The 18757-nt window shown below is 29.9% G+C and overlaps 4 protein-coding genes across 7 annotated transcripts; 3 read left to right on the top strand and 1 right to left on the bottom strand.

Annotated features, from left to right (window-relative positions):
• The first annotated feature begins 282 nt into the window (after nt 1-282).
• Nucleotides 283-2677, top strand: LOC110606558. Of its 4 annotated transcripts, XM_043952527.1 has the most exons (6): nt 283-440; nt 886-1009; nt 1167-1305; nt 1390-1512; nt 1600-1690; nt 2218-2677. In XM_043952527.1, the coding sequence occupies exons 2-6, from the start codon at nt 933-935 to the stop codon at nt 2385-2387; spliced, it is 600 nt and encodes a 199-aa protein (XP_043808462.1). In that variant the 5' UTR covers nt 283-440; nt 886-932; the 3' UTR covers nt 2388-2677. The 4 variants fall into 4 exon arrangements, with proteins under 4 accessions (XP_043808462.1, XP_043808467.1, XP_043808477.1 ...); XM_043952532.1 differs by lacking the exon at nt 1600-1690 and having other exon boundaries at nt 1390-1504; XM_043952542.1 differs by lacking the exon at nt 1600-1690.
• Nucleotides 2678-3037: 360 nt separating this feature from the next.
• LOC110607279 (increased DNA methylation 1) lies at nt 3038-5647 on the bottom strand. Its single transcript, XM_021746370.2, has 7 exons — nt 4901-5647; nt 4721-4820; nt 4541-4626; nt 4183-4412; nt 3961-4047; nt 3753-3852; nt 3038-3604 (listed from the first exon to the last, which is right to left on the bottom strand). The coding sequence occupies exons 1-7, from the start codon at nt 5645-5647 to the stop codon at nt 3272-3274; spliced, it is 1683 nt and encodes a 560-aa protein (XP_021602062.2). The 3' UTR covers nt 3038-3271.
• Nucleotides 5648-11506: 5859 nt separating this feature from the next.
• LOC110602714 lies at nt 11507-14551 on the top strand. Its single transcript, XM_043953651.1, has 8 exons — nt 11507-11639; nt 11778-11814; nt 11937-12139; nt 12420-12456; nt 12647-12933; nt 13094-13130; nt 13264-13517; nt 13628-14551. The coding sequence occupies exons 1-8, from the start codon at nt 11616-11618 to the stop codon at nt 14327-14329; spliced, it is 1581 nt and encodes a 526-aa protein (XP_043809586.1). The 5' UTR covers nt 11507-11615; the 3' UTR covers nt 14330-14551.
• Nucleotides 14552-16561: 2010 nt separating this feature from the next.
• On the top strand, nt 16562-17527 carry LOC110602706 (AP2/ERF and B3 domain-containing transcription factor At1g51120). Its single transcript, XM_021740298.2, has one exon. The coding sequence runs from the start codon at nt 16562-16564 to the stop codon at nt 17525-17527; it is 966 nt and encodes a 321-aa protein (XP_021595990.2).
• The last annotated feature ends 1230 nt before the right edge of the window (nt 17528-18757 follow it).

The raw sequence follows: 18757 nt of genomic DNA, 5'->3' as shown, positions 1-18757 counted from the left end.
TTTTTACAATTTCGGCCTGAAATATCAATTAGAAAAATTATAGAATATATTTATGTACCAATAATTTTTTATATAAATTATTAATTAAAATATATGAGACTAAATAAATTCAAATTTTATTCTAATAATTAAATTTAGGATGAATTCAAATAATTTTAATAACAGATTTGAAATTGAATTCCAATTCAAGTATTTTAATTTTTTCGGATAAGCTAATAGTTTACTCCCTATCCAAGCCTGCTGATAATTTATTCGGGGCAAAACGCCCCGTTTTCTGAATGATTTGTTTCTCCAATCACGTGTTATCTTTCAAAGATGTCTCCACCACCCACCCCTTTCCCTGCAAAAAAAAAAAAGAAAAAGAAAAAGAAAAATCATCCACCGCTTCTGATCGGCCGAAAAGCTTCTTGTTGGGTAAACGATTAGTGGCGTCGGACCCGGTGAGTCCCTTCCCATGATATCTTCATTGGTCCTGGTTGTTCCCTTTACTATCTAACAAGGCGCTAAAATTAGTAAGACTGATTGCTTTGTATTTAGTTAAGCAAAAACCGTGACTAATGGGTTTGGATGTTTTTCTATTAACAATTTCTTTCATTCATCCTTGTATTGCTGAAGCTTGTTGGATCTTGAGATTTTACTTCTGTTAGTATTGGGAATGTGCTTAAAAATGGGCAAGCTCTGTCCACAATTAAAGGCTCTTTATGTTTAAGCGGCCGACAATCATTGTTTCTCAATTATTTGGCCAGATAATTGTGCTTTCCTTTTTTGCTTATACAGATTTTGTAGACATCCGTTTAGTTTTGTTTTAGTTGCTTACCCTTTTTCCGGAAGTGTTGCATTTTGTGCAAGATTGAATCACTAAATTTCGTGATGGTGGGTTATCAGGTTTGGGAACTTCAAGACAAAGATTGGGATTTTTTTGTTGGGCGAGCATGCTCTCTCATTTTTTCCTTCTACACTGCATTCTCAGCTTCATTACAAGTATCTCGACTTTTACTTATGGGGACATGTCAGTATACTCAAAATTAAATGAATTGTAGTTGGAATAATCTACAGTTTGCAAGCTGTATTTAATTTTTACTTCATGTCTGCGATATTACAATCAGTTGTCCATATGTGTTTTTCTCTTGGAAGTGTGATAGTTTTATTGATTGGTGGTCTCACAGGGGTGATATCAAAGTTTTGACTGTTGGGAAGGAACTGTGGAAGGAAACACTTCCATTACAAATGGGTTCTCGCATGTACCAATTGCAAGGGCTCAAATCACATACTTGGTACGAAGTGAAGATATCATATCCAGCTTCTGTATGTAATTCTTCATTATTTGATTTGTTGCTTTTGCATCATTTTGATTGTGAAGCGTTAATTGGATTTATTGTTGGGTAACAGATACCTGCTACTTTTTCTATACAACTGAAGAAAGATGGTTCAGACATGGGGATGAATAAGAACAGAAGATTACTTAATACTGAGAAATTGATTTTCAAGACTGATAGTCTCACTGGTAATCAGGTTTGAATATACTGCTGATTATTTGGACGCATTTTGTCATGTTATGGAAGCTGGTTTGGAGCTTTATCCTCTTCTCTTCCTTCTTAGAATAACTTGTACGTATTGGTGACTGTGGAGCCTGAGGGGGTTGTTGCAATACCACATGTACCAGAGAGGCAGTATATCATATTCAACATAGGTATTGGTTCATATAGTTTCATGGTATCAACTTCTAGATTTATTGTGTATTTGGTTAAGCTAACTTGTTCCTCATTTTTAAGTTAATTCTTTTATAATATTTTATCTTAATGTGTTATAAACTTTCACATGCAATATTATTCACTCCCCCTTTCTCCCCAGTCTATGTTCGAGGCAAAAAATGTCATATACTGCATAATACTCTCACCTTAAATTAGTTTCCTAATGTTTTTAATGAAGATACTTATTTTTCTTCTTCCTAACATGCTGAGTTACATTAGAATAATTTAGTATGAAAATGCTAGTTAGTTCTGAGATATATAATTTTGTTTCCTTTTGCATCAACTGGCCTTTTTTTTAATCTTCTGTTTTGCGTGATCTAACAAGGCCCTACGAACTTTTCATGATGACATTTCTTCTTTTGCTTATGTTGTCCATTGTCATCTAGATGCGATGCTAATTCAATTTTTCACCACAACTCTTATTTCTTTCTGTTTCCTATTCTAATGAAAGCCAGTTTCCTGACAGTTTGTGATGAGCTGTTATTGGGCATCCCATATAAGGCTTGGTGGGTTGGAATCTTAGTTTTGCTATGTTTGGGATTGGCATTCATCATTCCCCAATTTCTTCCGCCGTATCTGCTCCAACCGAATGGAAGTACAAAGTCATTAAATCAGAATGTTTCAAAGAAATCTTGATATGATTGCCTAAGAATCATAGCTTTCATTTTGCTGTGGTGCTTTTTGCAGCTGATAACGACCTATAAGGATGTTTGTGTAGTTATGAAGTTCTATATTGTGAGCGTATTGCATTTTGCATTCACTGTTAGGCCATAGGGCTGTTTGGCCCTGCAGTTTTAAATAGTGGACCAAAGTTCAGGTGGTGGTGTTAGGATCTATTTGCTAGCAATCATGGACTTTTAAATCACCTGTAATGGAGTGTGCTTTGATATGAAACTATCTCGGTTATGCTCTACTTCCATACAAGTCATACTTGGCCTTACTAACTAGATTTCCAGTTTTCGTAGTTTGATGTATAACTGTTTGAACAAAAATTTTGTTCCTAAATTTATATTAGTTACCTAGAAGTACCCTAGTGTGTTTAACATATATCATAAATTGAACCTGAATTATATAGATAAATATGATGTGAGGAAAGAGATTACTGTTTATTTTTCTGTTTGTTGGGATTTTGGAGGCCCATCAGATTTGAGATCTATAGCATTTAGCCAGATAATTGTAGTTTATGTCATGCCTTTTTCTCATCATTATTCTCCTCGTTAAAATAAGAAATTTCTAAAACTAAACTGACTTCTAAATATGTTCAAACAAGAAAGCGCTCATATAGAAAGTCATACTATCTTCAAGTCTGAGAATATGAAACAAGCAGCAAAATAACAGACATTTAACCAAGGATGAGCAAAGTGTCTTCAGTTTCAACTTGCCATCCTTTAAAAGAGAGAAATAACAAAGTTTCCAGCTTAACCAGAATATCAAAGCATAGCATCAGCACATGACGCTCGGAAGTTCATTATTTAGCTAAAGTCACCTTCCATGCATGAACTAATGTTTAAACTATGGGACTAATCCGATTTGATCTGCTTACCATATGGCACTGGTTCTGCGAGTTCATCATCTGCAGCTTCAGGAGGACTGAGATTCAAATCTAGAAGGGGCAGCTTTAAGCGGCTCTCCTTATTCGCACCGATGTCCATTGCTCTAGAGGAACTAGCAGAGGTGTCTGGAAAGGTCATTTGCAGCCTGATTGTACCCGGAAACATGAGGGTGTTGTAGGTCATAAGCTTTTGCTTCACCACATCATCGATGGGGCGAAACCCATATTTCTCCTGCCACATATTGGCAAGCTCCGGGAGAGATGGGATGACCAGATGCTTAGCCCCAATGCAGGAAAACACCTATAAATTAGATCAACATTCGGATAAGTACCAATCTAGTAACTAAGAACTCCAGAACAAAAGCTATTAAACTTGTTTAAACAATCAAAGGTTTAAGACTATGAACATTTAACTGTAAGCAAATGAAACATTTAAATCGATAACTTACATATCTAAGGGCATCAAATAGCATTCTCGACAACCCCATACACCTGTAACGCTCTCGCGTTGCGATGTAAGGCATCTCAGCCAAGTCATTTTTGTGCATCCTGCAGAAAGCATAGAGTCATTACTTTAACAGCAAAATGTATGTAATTGTTCCCTGCAAAAAGGTGTAACAGTGTCTGCGAGTGTATATGCATATCTGATGACCATACCTTATAGTTGCAGCTGAGACAATGGCATCTTTCTTCTCTAGAATTAGTGTGTAGAAGCCTTCAAAATTCATTCTTGACAAATTTGATCTGGAAAAAGAGAGATACTATTGATTTTTGTTTCCCATTTTGGAAGAAGAAATAGTTGCATATTCACAGTTCTTATATGAGCATATGAAATGAATTAATTATAGAAATTTGAAGACAATATTACAAAGAGCTTACCCTCTATTGTAAACCACACTTTGCAAAATATTTATTCGAGTATGCCGATCGGTGCAACTCATAAAACATTCATTCAGCACCTCCAATGCTAATGCAGACTTGGAGTTGCATTCCATTCTTGTTTGCACATCAATATCATCAAATGGGTCCAAACGCCGGAGCAATGTCCAAGAAAATCCTTCCTTAATCTCATGTTTCACTCCAATTAGCCTATGAAGCTTGCAGTCAATCTTTAAAAAAAAAAAAAAAAAAGAAGAAAACTCTAAGTTCAGTTCCTATTGTTCTTTGTAACACTTAAATTAATAACCAGCAATCAAACACATACTCTCAAGAAAAAAGACAAAAAAAGTTAATTTACCTGTTCGCAGTTAGGTCCACAAAATTGGGTGAGCCAATATATTTTAAGATCTATAGGCTGCCTTTCAAGAAAACACTCCCAGTGAACTGCAACAGAAATGTTCACAAGCTCCATCAATGGCTGAAAGAGTTTTCTCAAATACTATAAAAAAAAAAAAGGAATTTGCTGTACTGTACTTACATTTCTTCTGGCATTGTTGACATGTAAGCATATCACGGTTGCCACCATCACAGAAGATGCAAACACAGTAAGGGCATAACCAATCCCCTTGGGGAATACTCTGCAATCCAAACTTCAACAATTTACAATTTATAAACAAATTTGCAAACAGAAAATAGTTTGTGGAATAACTGCAATTACCTCCATTTCCAGGCAGCTTGGGTGGAACGTAGATGGGCAATTCTCACAACAAATCAGCTCTCCTCCATCAGCACATATCTGACAAGCATCATCATTAGCATCAGTTGCACCAGGTATAGGCCCAACATGATTAAAATGACGACGTTCTGCTTCTTCGATTTCACATAGAGCAACCAGAAGATTCAGGAGGGACTTAGAGGTTCGAACCATTTTGATATTAAAATATGGCATCTTCAAATTGCTTCCAGCATGAATCTCAAATTCCCAAACTGTCATAAGCTTATTGCAGCACCTACACCAAATACCATCCCTTCTTGCTATCCCCTCCTTCAGGCTTGGCCCATTGTCTACAGAATATTGAACTCTGTCATATTCAAAGATTGCATTCTGGTTCATCAACAATGACAATACTGTTTTCTCGTCAGATTTTGATTGTGTAATGGATCTACTTAGGCGAAAAGCTGGCTTTCTCCTTTTCCTTGGTTTCGCTTTCAGCTCTTCGTTTCCATTATTAGCTCTTTTCCATGGAGCCCTCCTCTTTCGTCCAATGGAAATTCCATCAACCCCAGGAAATACAGTCTCAATCTCCATATTTTGATTTGACCTGGGAGGATTATTGTTTCTTCTTCTAGGCCTAGTCCTGATATAATCAGGATCCAACATAGAGTCCATCTGTTTTTCTCCTTCAGTGTCAGAGCTTAGACAAATAACACACTTTTGTTTCCTGTCCGTTAACTCATAAGTCATTCTCCTATGTTTGCAAAAACTTGATTTGGTATGCAAATGCAAGAAAGTATCTGAAACAGATCACATTACAAGAATTCAGAATAGAAAGCTCATTAAATCACAATATAGTTCCTTGGTAGTTTACAAATAAAGCATCTGTCCAAAATACAAAATCATCAGTTTGATCTGTTTCCATGTAAGCTTTGATTTCGTTAATCTTGTTGATGGAGTGTGCATGCTCAAACGTGAGATCATAGCAGAAGCATAATAGGAAGAAAACTGGTAAACTCTCTCTACTATAGGAATTGAGTTTGGTGCTAGCAAATAATAGTTTTCATACTAGTTGTGCATTCATTATTTATATTTTAATTAATTAGGTAACAAAGAAATTGTTTTGTTTTTGTTTTTTTGTTATTTTGGAAGTTAAAAATAGAAACATGTTGACTGCTAACACATTAGCAAACAGAGCTAGCTTGGACTTTTTATACTAAAAGAAGAAAGTTTTGACCTTTAATCAAACTAGTTGACCCAACATTTATGGAACAAAAAAAGTCAAAACATGCAACTAAAACATCTGACATCAACAATTTCATAGTGATTATGTTTGCCTACTTTAGAAGATCATATCATTTTATCTCATATATCCATTTGCTTTTCCAAACAGTATGGACACGTAAGAGACAAAATTTAAACATCACCTTTTATTATTATTATTTATCCAATCACATAAAAGTAAGTTTAATTTTGTTTTTTTTTTATAAAGTTCTAGAATTTGTTTTTTCCCTTCAAAATTAATTAATTTATGTTATTAAATTATTTGTTTATTTTCTTGTATATATTAAATAAGGATACATAAACAAACTAATAGATAAACCATCATGTTAAAAATGCCAATAATTTGAAAAAGATAAAACATGAAATTAAATACTAATACTCAAATGTCACATCAAATTTATATTACAAAATATTTATGCTAAAATTAGTCATTTTTCTCTCTTTGAAATTAAAATTTTCATAAAATTTTAATTTAATTAATTTTTAAAATATTTTTAGTATGTGAAATGAGAGAACCCATTTATTTTAACTTAAAATTTTTTGTTTTAAACTAAATTAAATTTTATAAGAATTTATTTAAATTCTTTTTTATTAAATGAATCGCTCCAAATAAATGGTTTAGGTTTTCAAAACATCTCACATGAACTTTTTTTGAATTAAATTGTTGGGTGAAATCTTTTTTTTTTTTTTTTTGTGTGTGTTCATATAACTTTTATTCTACTTAAAAACTTTATGATGCCTCTTAAACATTGTTTGTTTAATTTATGATTATGAAAGCATTAGAACATTAATATTTACTTACTATAAATTTTTTTTAGTATCAGTTTTATCTGTTTATAAGTCATTATTTATTCAGTAAAATTTTATATTTTAATTATATTTATACAGTCTTATAATGTATTTTTATACGGTTCAAAATATATATATATCATAATAATAATTAATAAAAAAAAATACACAAAACACCGACAAAACTGTAAACATGCCAAACTATGAATAAATCAATAAAAATAAAAGGACAACTATGCATGGTGAGAAAATTAAGTGCAAAAAATTTCATTCAAAATTAAGATAAAAATAAAAAATAATTTTACAGCAAGTATCCGATATGATCTATTTATTTTTAAGATCTGAACATATAACTTTTGTTTAAATTAAAAAAAAAATCAGATACAATTATGATATATAACTTTTTAACTAAATGCGATAGAAAAAAAAAATTACCTAAGATTTATTGAACATCTTTGTCGATCTTCAATTGAGAGCCGCCGATAATCCCTTCGACATCCTTAAAAATAATAAAAATTTATTTAAATTAAAAAGTAATAAAATGCGATTATAATAATAACTTTTTAATTAAATGTAATATAAAAGAGATCACTTAAAATTTATCAGAAATCATTACTCTAAATCGATATTATAAATATACTTTTTTTCATCGATAAATAAATAAGAATCACCGATAATCTTTCCGACAATCTTAAAATCTTAAACATAAAAAAAAAATTTTATAATAACAAAATCGAATTAAATTAAAAAGCAATAAGAGACAATTATAATATATAACTTTTTAATTAAATGTAATATAAAAAAAATACTTAAAATTTATAAAAAAATCATTACTCTAAATCGACAATACATATATACTTTTTCTTATCATAGAACCGCCGATAATCTTTTCGACAACTTTAAACTTTAAATATAATAAAATGTTAATAAAAAATTTTATAATAACAAAATTGAATAGAGCCGCCGATAATCTTTTCGACAGCTTTAAACTTTAAATATAATAAAATGTTAGTAAAAAATTTTATAATAACAAAATTGAAGCTAACATTGAACTTGTAACTTACACTTATAGAGAAAAACAGTAAATGGCTATTGAAAATGAAAAACCTAGGTTTGAGTAATTGAGAAATGGAGATGATAAAACCTAATATAAAGGGGGAAATGAGAGTGAAGAGTTGAGAATAGTGGCATTGGGGGGTGGACCTGGGCTTGAATTTTCTAGTGACAGAACAACATGACACGGGGCAATATGGGTAATGTGCAAACTACCAAAATTGATAACAAGAAATTCAATTGTGATTTTAAAAAAGTAAATGACTGTTCATACATGGGAAATTGCGTACCAGAAAGTATCATTTTCCCTTTTTTTAAATTGTGGGTGGTTTCAGGTTTGTCCATTATGATTTAATATAATATAATATATGCAATGGGAGTTTCTGTTTTAAAATAATATAATATTTATATAAATTTATAACGTTTATAAATTTAATATATTTTATTTTGTTGTAATAAATTTATAAAAAATATGTTGAATTAATAAAATTATGCACATTTTTTATTAAATTAATAATATCATTGCTGATTAAAAATAGTAATTTTATTTTATTATTTTAAGTGTTGATTTTTTTTAAATATAAATTAAAAGAGTGTAATACAAGATTTCTCATATTTATTTATATATTTATCACCTGATTAAATTTGTGAGTGTGAGTGTTTTAAAGTATTGATATTATATTTTTTTTGAAGTAGTCACTATTTTATTAATTTAATTTTTTATATATAATTTTAAAAAATAAAAATATTATACATTTTAATTTTTTTTAATGTAATTTTTTAATAAAAAATTAAAATTGTTATTATTTTTCATTAATGTAATGTAATTTTTACAATATGGTTGATTTAAAAAATAAATTTCTTTTATAAAAATTTAAAATATAAATATAATTTTTTCACAATAAAGCAGTTGCTATTTTGCCTTCAACAAAGTGTCTATAAAATTCACCTAAACAATTGATTAAATAATTTCTGTGTGCTTTATTTGACTTAAATAAGTTTTATCGTATATCTTTAATTGATTTTATTATGATAATATACAAAATTTCTCACGCACATGCATATACACTGAATAAAAATCCATATTTAATAAAATAAAACTTATACTCGTAACGTAAAATTATTTTTTTAATACATAAATTTATAATTTGAGATTAAAAATAATATATATATATATATATCAACAGAACTTCTCACATGACTCCGGATAAGGACGAGGATAGAAGAGCGGTCCCCACTCAGCCCCACCCGTTACCATTGCTATAAAATGCTATTTTTTCTATTATTAGTAAATGATAAATATTTCGTATTTGGAAATGATGTGGATTTATGCAGATTATAAATATATATTTAATCTCTTTTTATTTCACAAAAATAATTTATATTAATTTTAATTTAAAAATAAATATATTAATAAATTTATATATAAAAGTTATAATAATAATAAAATAGTTTATATTTTTCTTTAATTAAGAAAAATTTTCTTGTTAATTAAATTTTTTAAAATATTTCAAACATTTAAAAATATAAAAATATTTTTTATAAAATAAATAGAATTTTATATTTTTTTTTTGTGAAAGAAAGGAATATATAGAGATATTATTTCAATAAATTATAAAAAATATATTTTCTACAAAATTTTAGTATTCATATTAAAAAATATAAAAAAATATTTTTTACTTGCTAAATACTTTATTTTTATATAGAGAAATAAATGAGTATAATTTGATATCTTTCAAATTTATTCAAATACAGTTACCATCAAATTAAATTTATGAGTCCATATTTTAAATTTACTCAAATACACCTTTTTTTTAAATTATAGTGATTGATATTATGACAAATAACAGTACACATTAATTACATTCACATATTTAATCTGATAATAAGTGCATCTAAATAAATATAAAATTTTTCATATTTTATTCTTTAATTTTTATTTTAAATAAAAAAATAAGGGCACGTTAATTATTACGGGTTAACATTTACTCACTTCAAACAAAAATTAAATAAATTATTATAAAATTATATAAGATTTTAATATTTTTAAAATAAATTATTTTAAATTAAATTAAAATTTTTTTATTTTAAATAAAATACTTATTAAAAAAATAAATTGAATTTATGTAAAATTTTTAATATTAAATGGAGAGTAATATTTCTAATTAAAAATTAGTTTACCTCTTATTTTACTAAGAATTTTCTAATAATAGTTTTCTTATAACTACAACATGTCTTGAGATGTTAGCATATATGAAAAATAAGGGTATGATGAACATTATTTGATTTAGAATTAAATTACTTTAATTTGAATTACTTTAATTTGAATTAAACTCAATTAATATTAACATAATTAAAAAAATTAAATTAATCCAGAATTAATTAGTTCATTTGATACAACCGTAAATAATTTTTCTTTTTAAATGTCATAAAAAATAATTTTTATTAATAAAACTATTTAAAATAAAATTGAATCAAGATTTAATGAAAATTAAATAACGCCGATTATTCATTCCAATATTGAATCCATTAATCTTGGAAACACAACATCCTTTAAATTATTTAAAGGGCTTATTTAGCTTAAATTTATAATTTTAAAATAATTTATTATAATACAATCGAATAATAATTTATCATAATGCAATCGAATATAGTAATAAGTGATATAAACAATTCAAATCGATTGAAATTAAAATTCAATACGATTGCATATATTTTTAATTTTTATTGAATTTTAGTATTAACTTTATTTTAATTTCAATGCAGTTATCGATTTTTATAATAAAATTAAAATTTCATTAAAATAATTAAATATTTACATATAATAATTTAGTAATTTACATTCAAATAATTAAAATAACTATTATAAATACTCATATATATATATAATCATTTTAGTAATTTACATTATAGTAGTATAATTTTATTAATATGTAAATAGTGTATATATTTAAAGAAAATAAATTATAATTAATTAACTAAATTAGTTAAATAAAAGTGTAAGAAATACTTAATAATGAAATAATATTACAATTATATATATATATATATATATATATATGTAATTTTATTGAAATTATATATTATATAAAATATATTATTTGAATTATATATTAAAACTACAATATTATTATAAATTATTTAAAAAACACATATAAAATGAGTTATTTGATATAATTTCAGAATAATTTTTAACAAATAATCAGAATTAAATATTTAAATAAATTTAATTTTTAATTTTAATAATATTTCTTTTCAATTTCAGTATAATTTGACTACTATTTTTAAATTTAGTTCGGGATAAAAAAACCGGACACAATCGTAATCAGAATTGAATTAAACAAATTTTACCATTAAATTAAGCACGTAAAAATTCATTTTTCTAATTTAATTTTTTTTTTTAACGTTCGGCTTTTCGCTATGCCTGATTAAATTAGTTTAAAATTTATAAATCTTCACCGGCAAACCAAAACTTAATTTTCGTACGGCGCCAAGTTTTGCCGCTAGATTTTGAAAAGTCTAAACAAAACCCTTAATTTCCAGATGGGTTAGTGAAAAAAAGTGAAAATCTTATGCGCGAGGGAGAGATCGGATGGAAAATGCCTCTGATTCACAGGTAAATCCTTATCATTGATGTAATATCCAAATTTCCGATTTCCAGTTTCTGTTTGATTCCTCAGAAAACATAGAAAAGCGAGTTTTCTATTCGAACAAACCAGATTTTCTAACCATTCTTCATTGTTTCCACTCGCAGCTGTCTAATGCGTCTCACTCGCTTTCGCTTCCTTCTGGTACGTATAAACTCTCGTCATAAATATGTTCGTCTATTTCGTTTCATATGATTGTTTCAGCAACCGGAAATGGTTGAATTAGAAGATTCTTTTTAAAAATGTAAACTTCTGTTTTATTGCAGAGCCTCCCGACATAAGAAACTGGTTTCCTAGTTACAGATATGAATCTTTTGTTCTGGATACTTATGAGTTTAAAGAGCGCGAGTGTGAAGGAGATGGATTTTCTGCTGCTGCAGAGAGAAGCAGAGAAAAGGAAGGACATTTGGGAGAATCTAGAAGAAATGGTGACGCTGGTGACAAACATGAACACCAATCTTTAAACGGGGTATTCCATCTATCTCTTAATCTCTCTCTTGCTCGCTTGCACAGTTTTTCTTTTGCCTTCCTGCATTTTCTTTTCATGGAGCAAAGCTTGAAAATGATTTATTTATTCGATTGCCACTTAAAAGCTCAAGTTAACATTTATTTTCTAATCGCAAATGTTGGGATTTGATAGCCTATATTTGAAGATCACAATTCAGTGCCCAAAGTATGATTCTTGCTCTTAATTAGATTTGTTCCTGCCTATAGCAGATTATATCTAACGCATGCTCTTTCTTTTTCAGACAACAGACTCCACTTACTCGCTGTCGATCCTTTCCGGTTAGGGCTAATTCCTCTAATCTTATGAAAATTTGGTCACAGTTTGTGATATTGTTACTATCTGATAGAAAATGTCAAAGTTGTGAATCGTACTTGTTCCTCTTTTCATATCTTCCAATTACAGCTATTAGAAAAGACATATGAATCTATTTTAAGATGTTAATTACTCCTGTTCCATTTCTTCTGTCAGAGCCACCTCATGTTAGAAACTGGTTCTCTAGCTATGTGTATGAATCCCCTGTGCTGGATACACTAGATGATTTTAAAGAATCAGTTACTAAAGAACGTGTATGTGCGAAAGAAGGATTTGCTTATGAAGGAAGTGAAGGAAAAAAAGAAGACAATTTTGAGTATGAGTCTAGGAATTCTTGGAACAGCAATGAAGTAGATGCTGGAGGTGGGACTCTGCGCTCAACTGGGCCTGTTAATTGTGAGAATACATTTGAAGACACATGTGTGAACCAACCATCGAATGAGGTGCTTTTGCTTGATCCATCATTTGTTCTTATTGTATTCTGCACAATAAATTTGTTTACAGCTTTGTTATATTATCAATGCTGCATCTTTTACTAGGCAACTAAAGGGTTTGAAGATGATTATTTTGTCTAATGCTTTTCTTTTATTAATATTATTACAGATTCCAGATTCTTCAGAGGCACCTTCATCTCTTTCTGGTTAGTAACATTTGTGAAATGTTCTATGATTTTTTTAAAGAAATTTTTGTTGCCTTATTTTTGAGCAATGCTGTAAGAATGCTAAAATAAGTCTCAACTGTCTAGGTTACTTGTTATATTTATTTTCTATCAGAGCCACCAGACATTAGACACTGGTTCTTCAGTTATGCGTATGAATATCCAGAAAGCAATGCATTGGTTGATAAAGAAGCGGATTGTGACGGTTTGGTCAATCAACATAATCACAATGAGAAAGAAAGCAATTTGGGGAAATTTGGACAAACCAGAGTTACTGGTAAATCTGTTGTTGATGAGAAAGTATTCCCAAAAGGATCTTTTTTCAGCTCCTTGAGGGGCGATAAGCAGGAAAGCTCGTCTCTGAATAAGGTACCCATAATAATCTGAAGACTTATAATTTTCTAAAGGGCATTAATGCAGCATTTATTCTTCAGCGATCTTTGTAATTCTCTCTTTAATTTCACATTTTGTAATTCCAGGGCATGAGGACCCCAGTGCATGAGAACTCATCCACTCAGGATAATTTGTTCTGTGAAAGTAGTCAGCGTTTGGAAGACAAGATATTTCCCAATCATCCTAGATGTTCGACGAATGATCTTGAGAAAGTAAGCTCGAATGGTGATTGTACACCACATAAACTGCAACAGAAACATAATTTCGTCCAAGAACCTCTTTTAGTGACATGCCAGAAAACAAATTCATGCAAGAATGACATGACATCTCCAACAAAGTTGAGCCTTATGAAGGATCTTACAGAGAACTTGAAAACTAAAGCTGAAATGGGAGTAGATCTTGCATCACCTACAACTAATGGGAATTTTACTCAAGTTGCTGGAGATTTAATTAGGAAATCAACTGGTGAAAACAAGAACAAAGAAAATGAAGGAAAAGAAGTTGTGGAGAGTGGTTTTGTGACAACAAAGAACCGATGGATACCAAATGATGAGAATTCTTTGCATAAGCCACAAAAGAATATATCAGAATGTTCAAGAAATAAAAGAATAACTTCAGATTGTGGAAACAACACTACTAAAAGAAAGGTATTGTCAGAAAGAACCAATTTGGAACGTTCCAATGCTGTTGAGATCACTGGAAAATGGCTGTGTCCTCTGAAGACTAAGCCGAATATTGGACCTCCTCTGAAGCAACTTCGACTTGAACGATGGGTTCACAGGTTGTAAAAGTTTCAATTAGTAAAGAAGGAGAAATCCACGAAAAGGCTGTTTAATGAACTGAACCAATGGGCTGTATTTCATTGGTACTGTAGCTATTAGGTTTGGAGTTTGAGTTCGAGATGTGTCATGTTAAATTTGGAAATTGTCAAGTAAATTGTAATTTAGTTTAGTTTGATAAGAACTCTGTTTGTTATTGAGTTATTATATCAAAATTGTTAGTTAATTTAATATAGCAATCTAACAACTTATATTTTGATCCACCATTTTATATTTTCTTGATAAGGGACAAAAGTTTAAAATAATTTCAACTGCAAAAATTGCTTTCAAGTAGATAATTCGCACTAACTTTTAATCAATGCCTGAGTAGTAATTGAAGTTGGATTTGGCGATGGTCTGGTTCAAAATCTTATATGAGATTATTAATTTAAAATCAAAACTAGGTTGAAATTAATGAAACTCAAGTTGATCTTGAATGGTATTGGAACTAGTTGGTTTGTGTCAAACTTATTTGTTATTTAAAGATTTAAAGAATTGAATTTTATCAAAATCTGGAGGACCTGAAATTGATTTAAAATTAATATCAAAATCAAAACATTAATCTTGATTAACCCAAATCGTTGCAGTGAACTTTGAAGTTCATTTTTCAATCAGTAACGTAGTTAGGTGCTCAATTTTGTAGAACTCATTTCTGAACCGAAATTAAAACTGGATCATCCATTTCACTGAAGCATGGCTTCTCATTAGAATAAAAACGAGATAAAAAATTGATAAAAATAGTTCCAGCAAAGCAAAATTATGAACAGAAAAGAAAGAAGACAAAATTCATTTTGTCATCTGCAACTCGCCATTGATCCTCTAGCTGAGGTTATGTGCCCCCTCCTGATTGTTTCTCTTTCATTTTCTTAGACTGCTAGGGAACTGTAACTCCTCTAGGCCTAGGATGATTCCTTGAAAGCAAAAAATACCTTCTAGGTTGGATCATTTTCATGGAAATTTTTTATCACTTAGCTACGATGAGATCATATTTCGTTTATGTAAGGTGATTTTGAGGGTTGTGCCATTGCCTCTCTTAGGCTGTTCTTTTTTTTGAAAAAAATTAGATAAAGAATGTCATCATTAAATAATTATTATTTTTAATTATCTCAATAGTTTCAGGACATCTTTAATTACGAAGAAACCATTTATTATAACTATTGATTATGGTGGGTTTAATCCTTGTACCTACAACTGATAGATAGAGAATGTGAATCAATAATTGTTCACTTCTCTGCAATTCAAGTAAGGAAAAGGAATTGCTGTGATATTAATTTCTTTATTTCTATCATTACAAATGCCATAAATATTGACAATACAAGCTAAAGACTTGAATAGATTCAGAATTTTGATTTGTATGCATATCAGCATATAGGCAGGCTTGTCTTTATTAAATAGACTGTGCAACTTCCCAGAAATCTAATTTAGCAAAAGAGAAGTCCTTAATGCCCCCTTACTCCATTTAGTCCCTAATCCTGTTCTGAACAATTCTCTGATATTATTCAAGAAAAGAAAATGAAAACATATTAATATCCTTCTTCCAAAGAATTAAGCTTGGCATACATTCCCCAGCAAACGAACTGTCAGTGGGAGAACTTCAAATCTTAGAGCATCATGATGATCATGGCGTGCTGTAAATTCTATTTGCTAGATCAAGAAATAAGTATTTGTTATACATTTTACAATGTTCTGCATATTTTGGAAATCTAATTAATTAATATTCATTGACACAAAAATTAGCTGAAAAATAAGAATTAAGTTGATAATTAACTTTTCCTCTTCCATATTAGGAAGGGAGTGCATGATTCAGAAGCAAAGAAGAAAAAATCCCTGAAGTTGAACTAAACATGGATATAAACACATCAAGTAATTGATATTGAAATTCTAATATTATCATCCTGTACTCACAGTGTAAGAGTTGAGTTTCAGAATTAGTCATGCAGATCTGTCGTAATCCTAGGATGTAAGTTGGCAGCTTTTATGTCTGCATCAGCTGTATCCTTCATCAGCAGGTGAGTTCTTCGCATACTTTCTGTAGAGGATAATTATAATAATAAAATTTATCTTTTTTATCATTGATAATTCCCTGAAATCCATCTTTCCTTGGAACTCTCGCCTACAAGTTTGAGTTTCAGGTGAAATGATTTCTTACACACTCTTATTTATTTCCTAGTACTCTTTCCTCAGGAGGTATCACAAAACTCAATGGAGGAGGAGAGGAATTGGGATTCCAGGGACGTCATCAGCGCAAATCATCCGAACACTGAGAATGACAGTAGCTGTGCTAGAGGGACGTCTTCAAAATTCAGGGGAGTGATTTGGCTCAGAAGTGGCAAATGGGGTGCACGGATCGCCTTCAAGTACAAGGCTTACTGGCTTGGAACTTATGACATGGAACAAGAGGCAGCAATGGCTTATGATAGAGCAGCAATCAAACTTCAGAGAAGTGATGCCCCCCTCAACTTCCCTATGTCCATTTACACAGTTCAAGAGACCAAATTCCAGAGTCAGTACTCAAATGAAGAGATCCTAGATATGATCAAGGACAAGACTTACTTGTCCAAATTTTCAAATTATCTTGCAGATCAGTCATTGTTGAGGGAATATGCAACAATGAATCTGGCACATCAGCAAGATATCTCATATCAAATGCTTTTTCGAAAGGAATTGACACAAACTGATGTCACTCACATCAAAGGATTTCACATCCCTAAAGAACATGCAATGGAGTATTTTCCTCCACTCGCTGGAGTGAACTCATCTGGAGGAGATGAAAATGGGAACAAGTCCATGGAACTAACATTCTTTGATAGACACCGTCGTCCATGGACTTTTCGGTATTCTTACTGGAAGAGTACTCAAACATTTGTGTTCACAAAAGGGTGGAGACATTTTCTCAAGATGAACAACCTGAAGCCAAAAGACTGCGTCTTTTTCTACAGATGTGAGCAACAAAGAGAGACTCAGGGAAGAGTATTTTACATGATAGATGCTCAGCGTTGTAGTGTGGAAAGTGATGCTGTTACTTGGAACATAGAGAAGGAAAAAGAAGCAAAGAAAAGAGCAAACCATGAAGTAGATGGTGAAGAAAAGGAGCCAGATAATGAATCAGTTAAGCTTTTTGGTGTCCAGATTAGCAAAAGAAGACCAAGCTTTAAGCTCTTTTTCTAAGATGTTTTAGTGAATAAAAACAATGGCTGGATACTATTGCTGTTTCTTCAGTTTTCATCTTTCAAAGACTTTTTTTCATGGTTTGAGCATAATGATTCAGTATTTCTCATTACAGGATGTTTATTTGATTTTTGCTTTCATCTGATGCAGATAAACAAGATGGTTATTGTGTTCTTAGTCTTCATGAGATGCTCTTGAAATGGAAGGAGAAACAAGTTCAAAGTTAACTTCTATCAAAAACATTCTTAAACGCAGCTCTCTAGCTATTTTTAAATTATTTTTGTCAAATATGTACAATGTTTAAAAAAAAAATCTAAATTTATTAAAAAATTGAAAATATATATTTTAAATTTGTATTACTGGGTAAACTTTATTTCACTAAAATTTGCTTAAAATTTTAATAACTATATTTAAAAATATACTTTCGTTATAATTTTGTTAATGGAAATACATTTAGCTTGTTTCTCCAAAATTTAAATTACAAACTAACTATATTTTCATTTGATATGTGTTTGAAAGTTAAATAGAGCAAAAAATATATTTCTTTTTTCATTTATATAAAATTAAAAAAAATCCTCAGCTAAGTTCGTCCGTTAATATATTTTTACAATATTATAAGTATGGAAAAATTGTGATAAACATGATAAATGACAAAATAATTATTTACTTTTCAAGCAAGTTTTCCTCTACAATCCTTTTGTGATTCGATACTCTCGCTTTTTCCTCTTCCTTAAATTTAATTTCTTCTTTTCCCTTTCCATGAATAACGATCTGCGTCAATTGACTGTCGATTAAGAAAAATATATTATTGTCCCTATTAAGAGATTCAGAAATATTCTAATCGTCACTTATGATTTATGATTTCTGTATGGTGAGATATTTCTCACATACAATCCAATTAATTTTTAGAATATGCAGACCTTTTTGACAGATTTATAACGGTAATCCTCATATAGTTATTGTATTGAAAGATTTGGTTCATAGTTACAAGTGGACATTTTATTTTTTATGAAAACAAAAGTTCTTAGTTCTTACATGTAATTTTTTTCATAATTTTTTACATTTTGATAGTTGATTCTCAGTCAAAAAATAAAAATTGGGAGGAAGCCTTTCGTTAATTTGAAAGAGTCATAAATCTGTTTCTGTGGTTGATTTTTCTTCTAATTTTATTAATTCGTTTGTTTCGGAAGATAATATTCAATGAAAATTTACTAGTTATTATGGGATTCT

The sequence above is a fragment of the Manihot esculenta genome, chromosome 2 (assembly GCF_001659605.2).
Source record: "Manihot esculenta cultivar AM560-2 chromosome 2, M.esculenta_v8, whole genome shotgun sequence".
Taxonomy (NCBI): domain Eukaryota; kingdom Viridiplantae; phylum Streptophyta; class Magnoliopsida; order Malpighiales; family Euphorbiaceae; genus Manihot; species Manihot esculenta.
This window is presented reverse-complemented; position numbering and strand designations above follow the sequence as displayed.

What these genes read in the sequence shown, in the direction of transcription:
- LOC110602706 (XM_021740298.2), top strand. Translation starts at nt 16,562, where the DNA reads ATGGAGGAGGAGAGGAATTGGGATTCCAGGGACGTCATCAGCGCAAAT.
- LOC110606558 (XM_043952527.1), top strand. Translation starts at nt 933, where the DNA reads ATGCTCTCTCATTTTTTCCTTCTACACTGCATTCTCAGCTTCATTACA. An exon ending in ATAGTCTCACTGGTAATCAG is followed by an intron (nt 1,513 to 1,599) that starts GTTTGAATATAC and finishes CTTCCTTCTTAG; the next exon opens with AATAACTTGTACGTATTGGT. An exon ending in GTATATCATATTCAACATAG is followed by an intron (nt 1,691 to 2,217) that starts GTATTGGTTCAT and finishes GTTTCCTGACAG; the next exon opens with TTTGTGATGAGCTGTTATTG.
- LOC110602714 (XM_043953651.1), top strand. Translation starts at nt 11,616, where the DNA reads ATGGAAAATGCCTCTGATTCACAG. An exon ending in CTCGCTTTCGCTTCCTTCTG is followed by an intron (nt 11,815 to 11,936) that starts GTACGTATAAAC and finishes GTTTTATTGCAG; the next exon opens with AGCCTCCCGACATAAGAAAC. An exon ending in GGCACCTTCATCTCTTTCTG is followed by an intron (nt 13,131 to 13,263) that starts GTTAGTAACATT and finishes ATTTTCTATCAG; the next exon opens with AGCCACCAGACATTAGACAC.
- LOC110607279 (XM_021746370.2), bottom strand. Translation starts at nt 5,647, where the DNA reads ATGACTTATGAGTTAACGGACAGGAAACAAAAGTGTGTTATTTGTCTA. An exon ending in CAAGCTGCCTGGAAATGGAG is followed by an intron (nt 4,821 to 4,900) that starts GTAATTGCAGTT and finishes TTTGGATTGCAG; the next exon opens with AGTATTCCCCAAGGGGATTG. An exon ending in TCAACAATGCCAGAAGAAAT is followed by an intron (nt 4,627 to 4,720) that starts GTAAGTACAGTA and finishes TTTCTGTTGCAG; the next exon opens with TTCACTGGGAGTGTTTTCTT.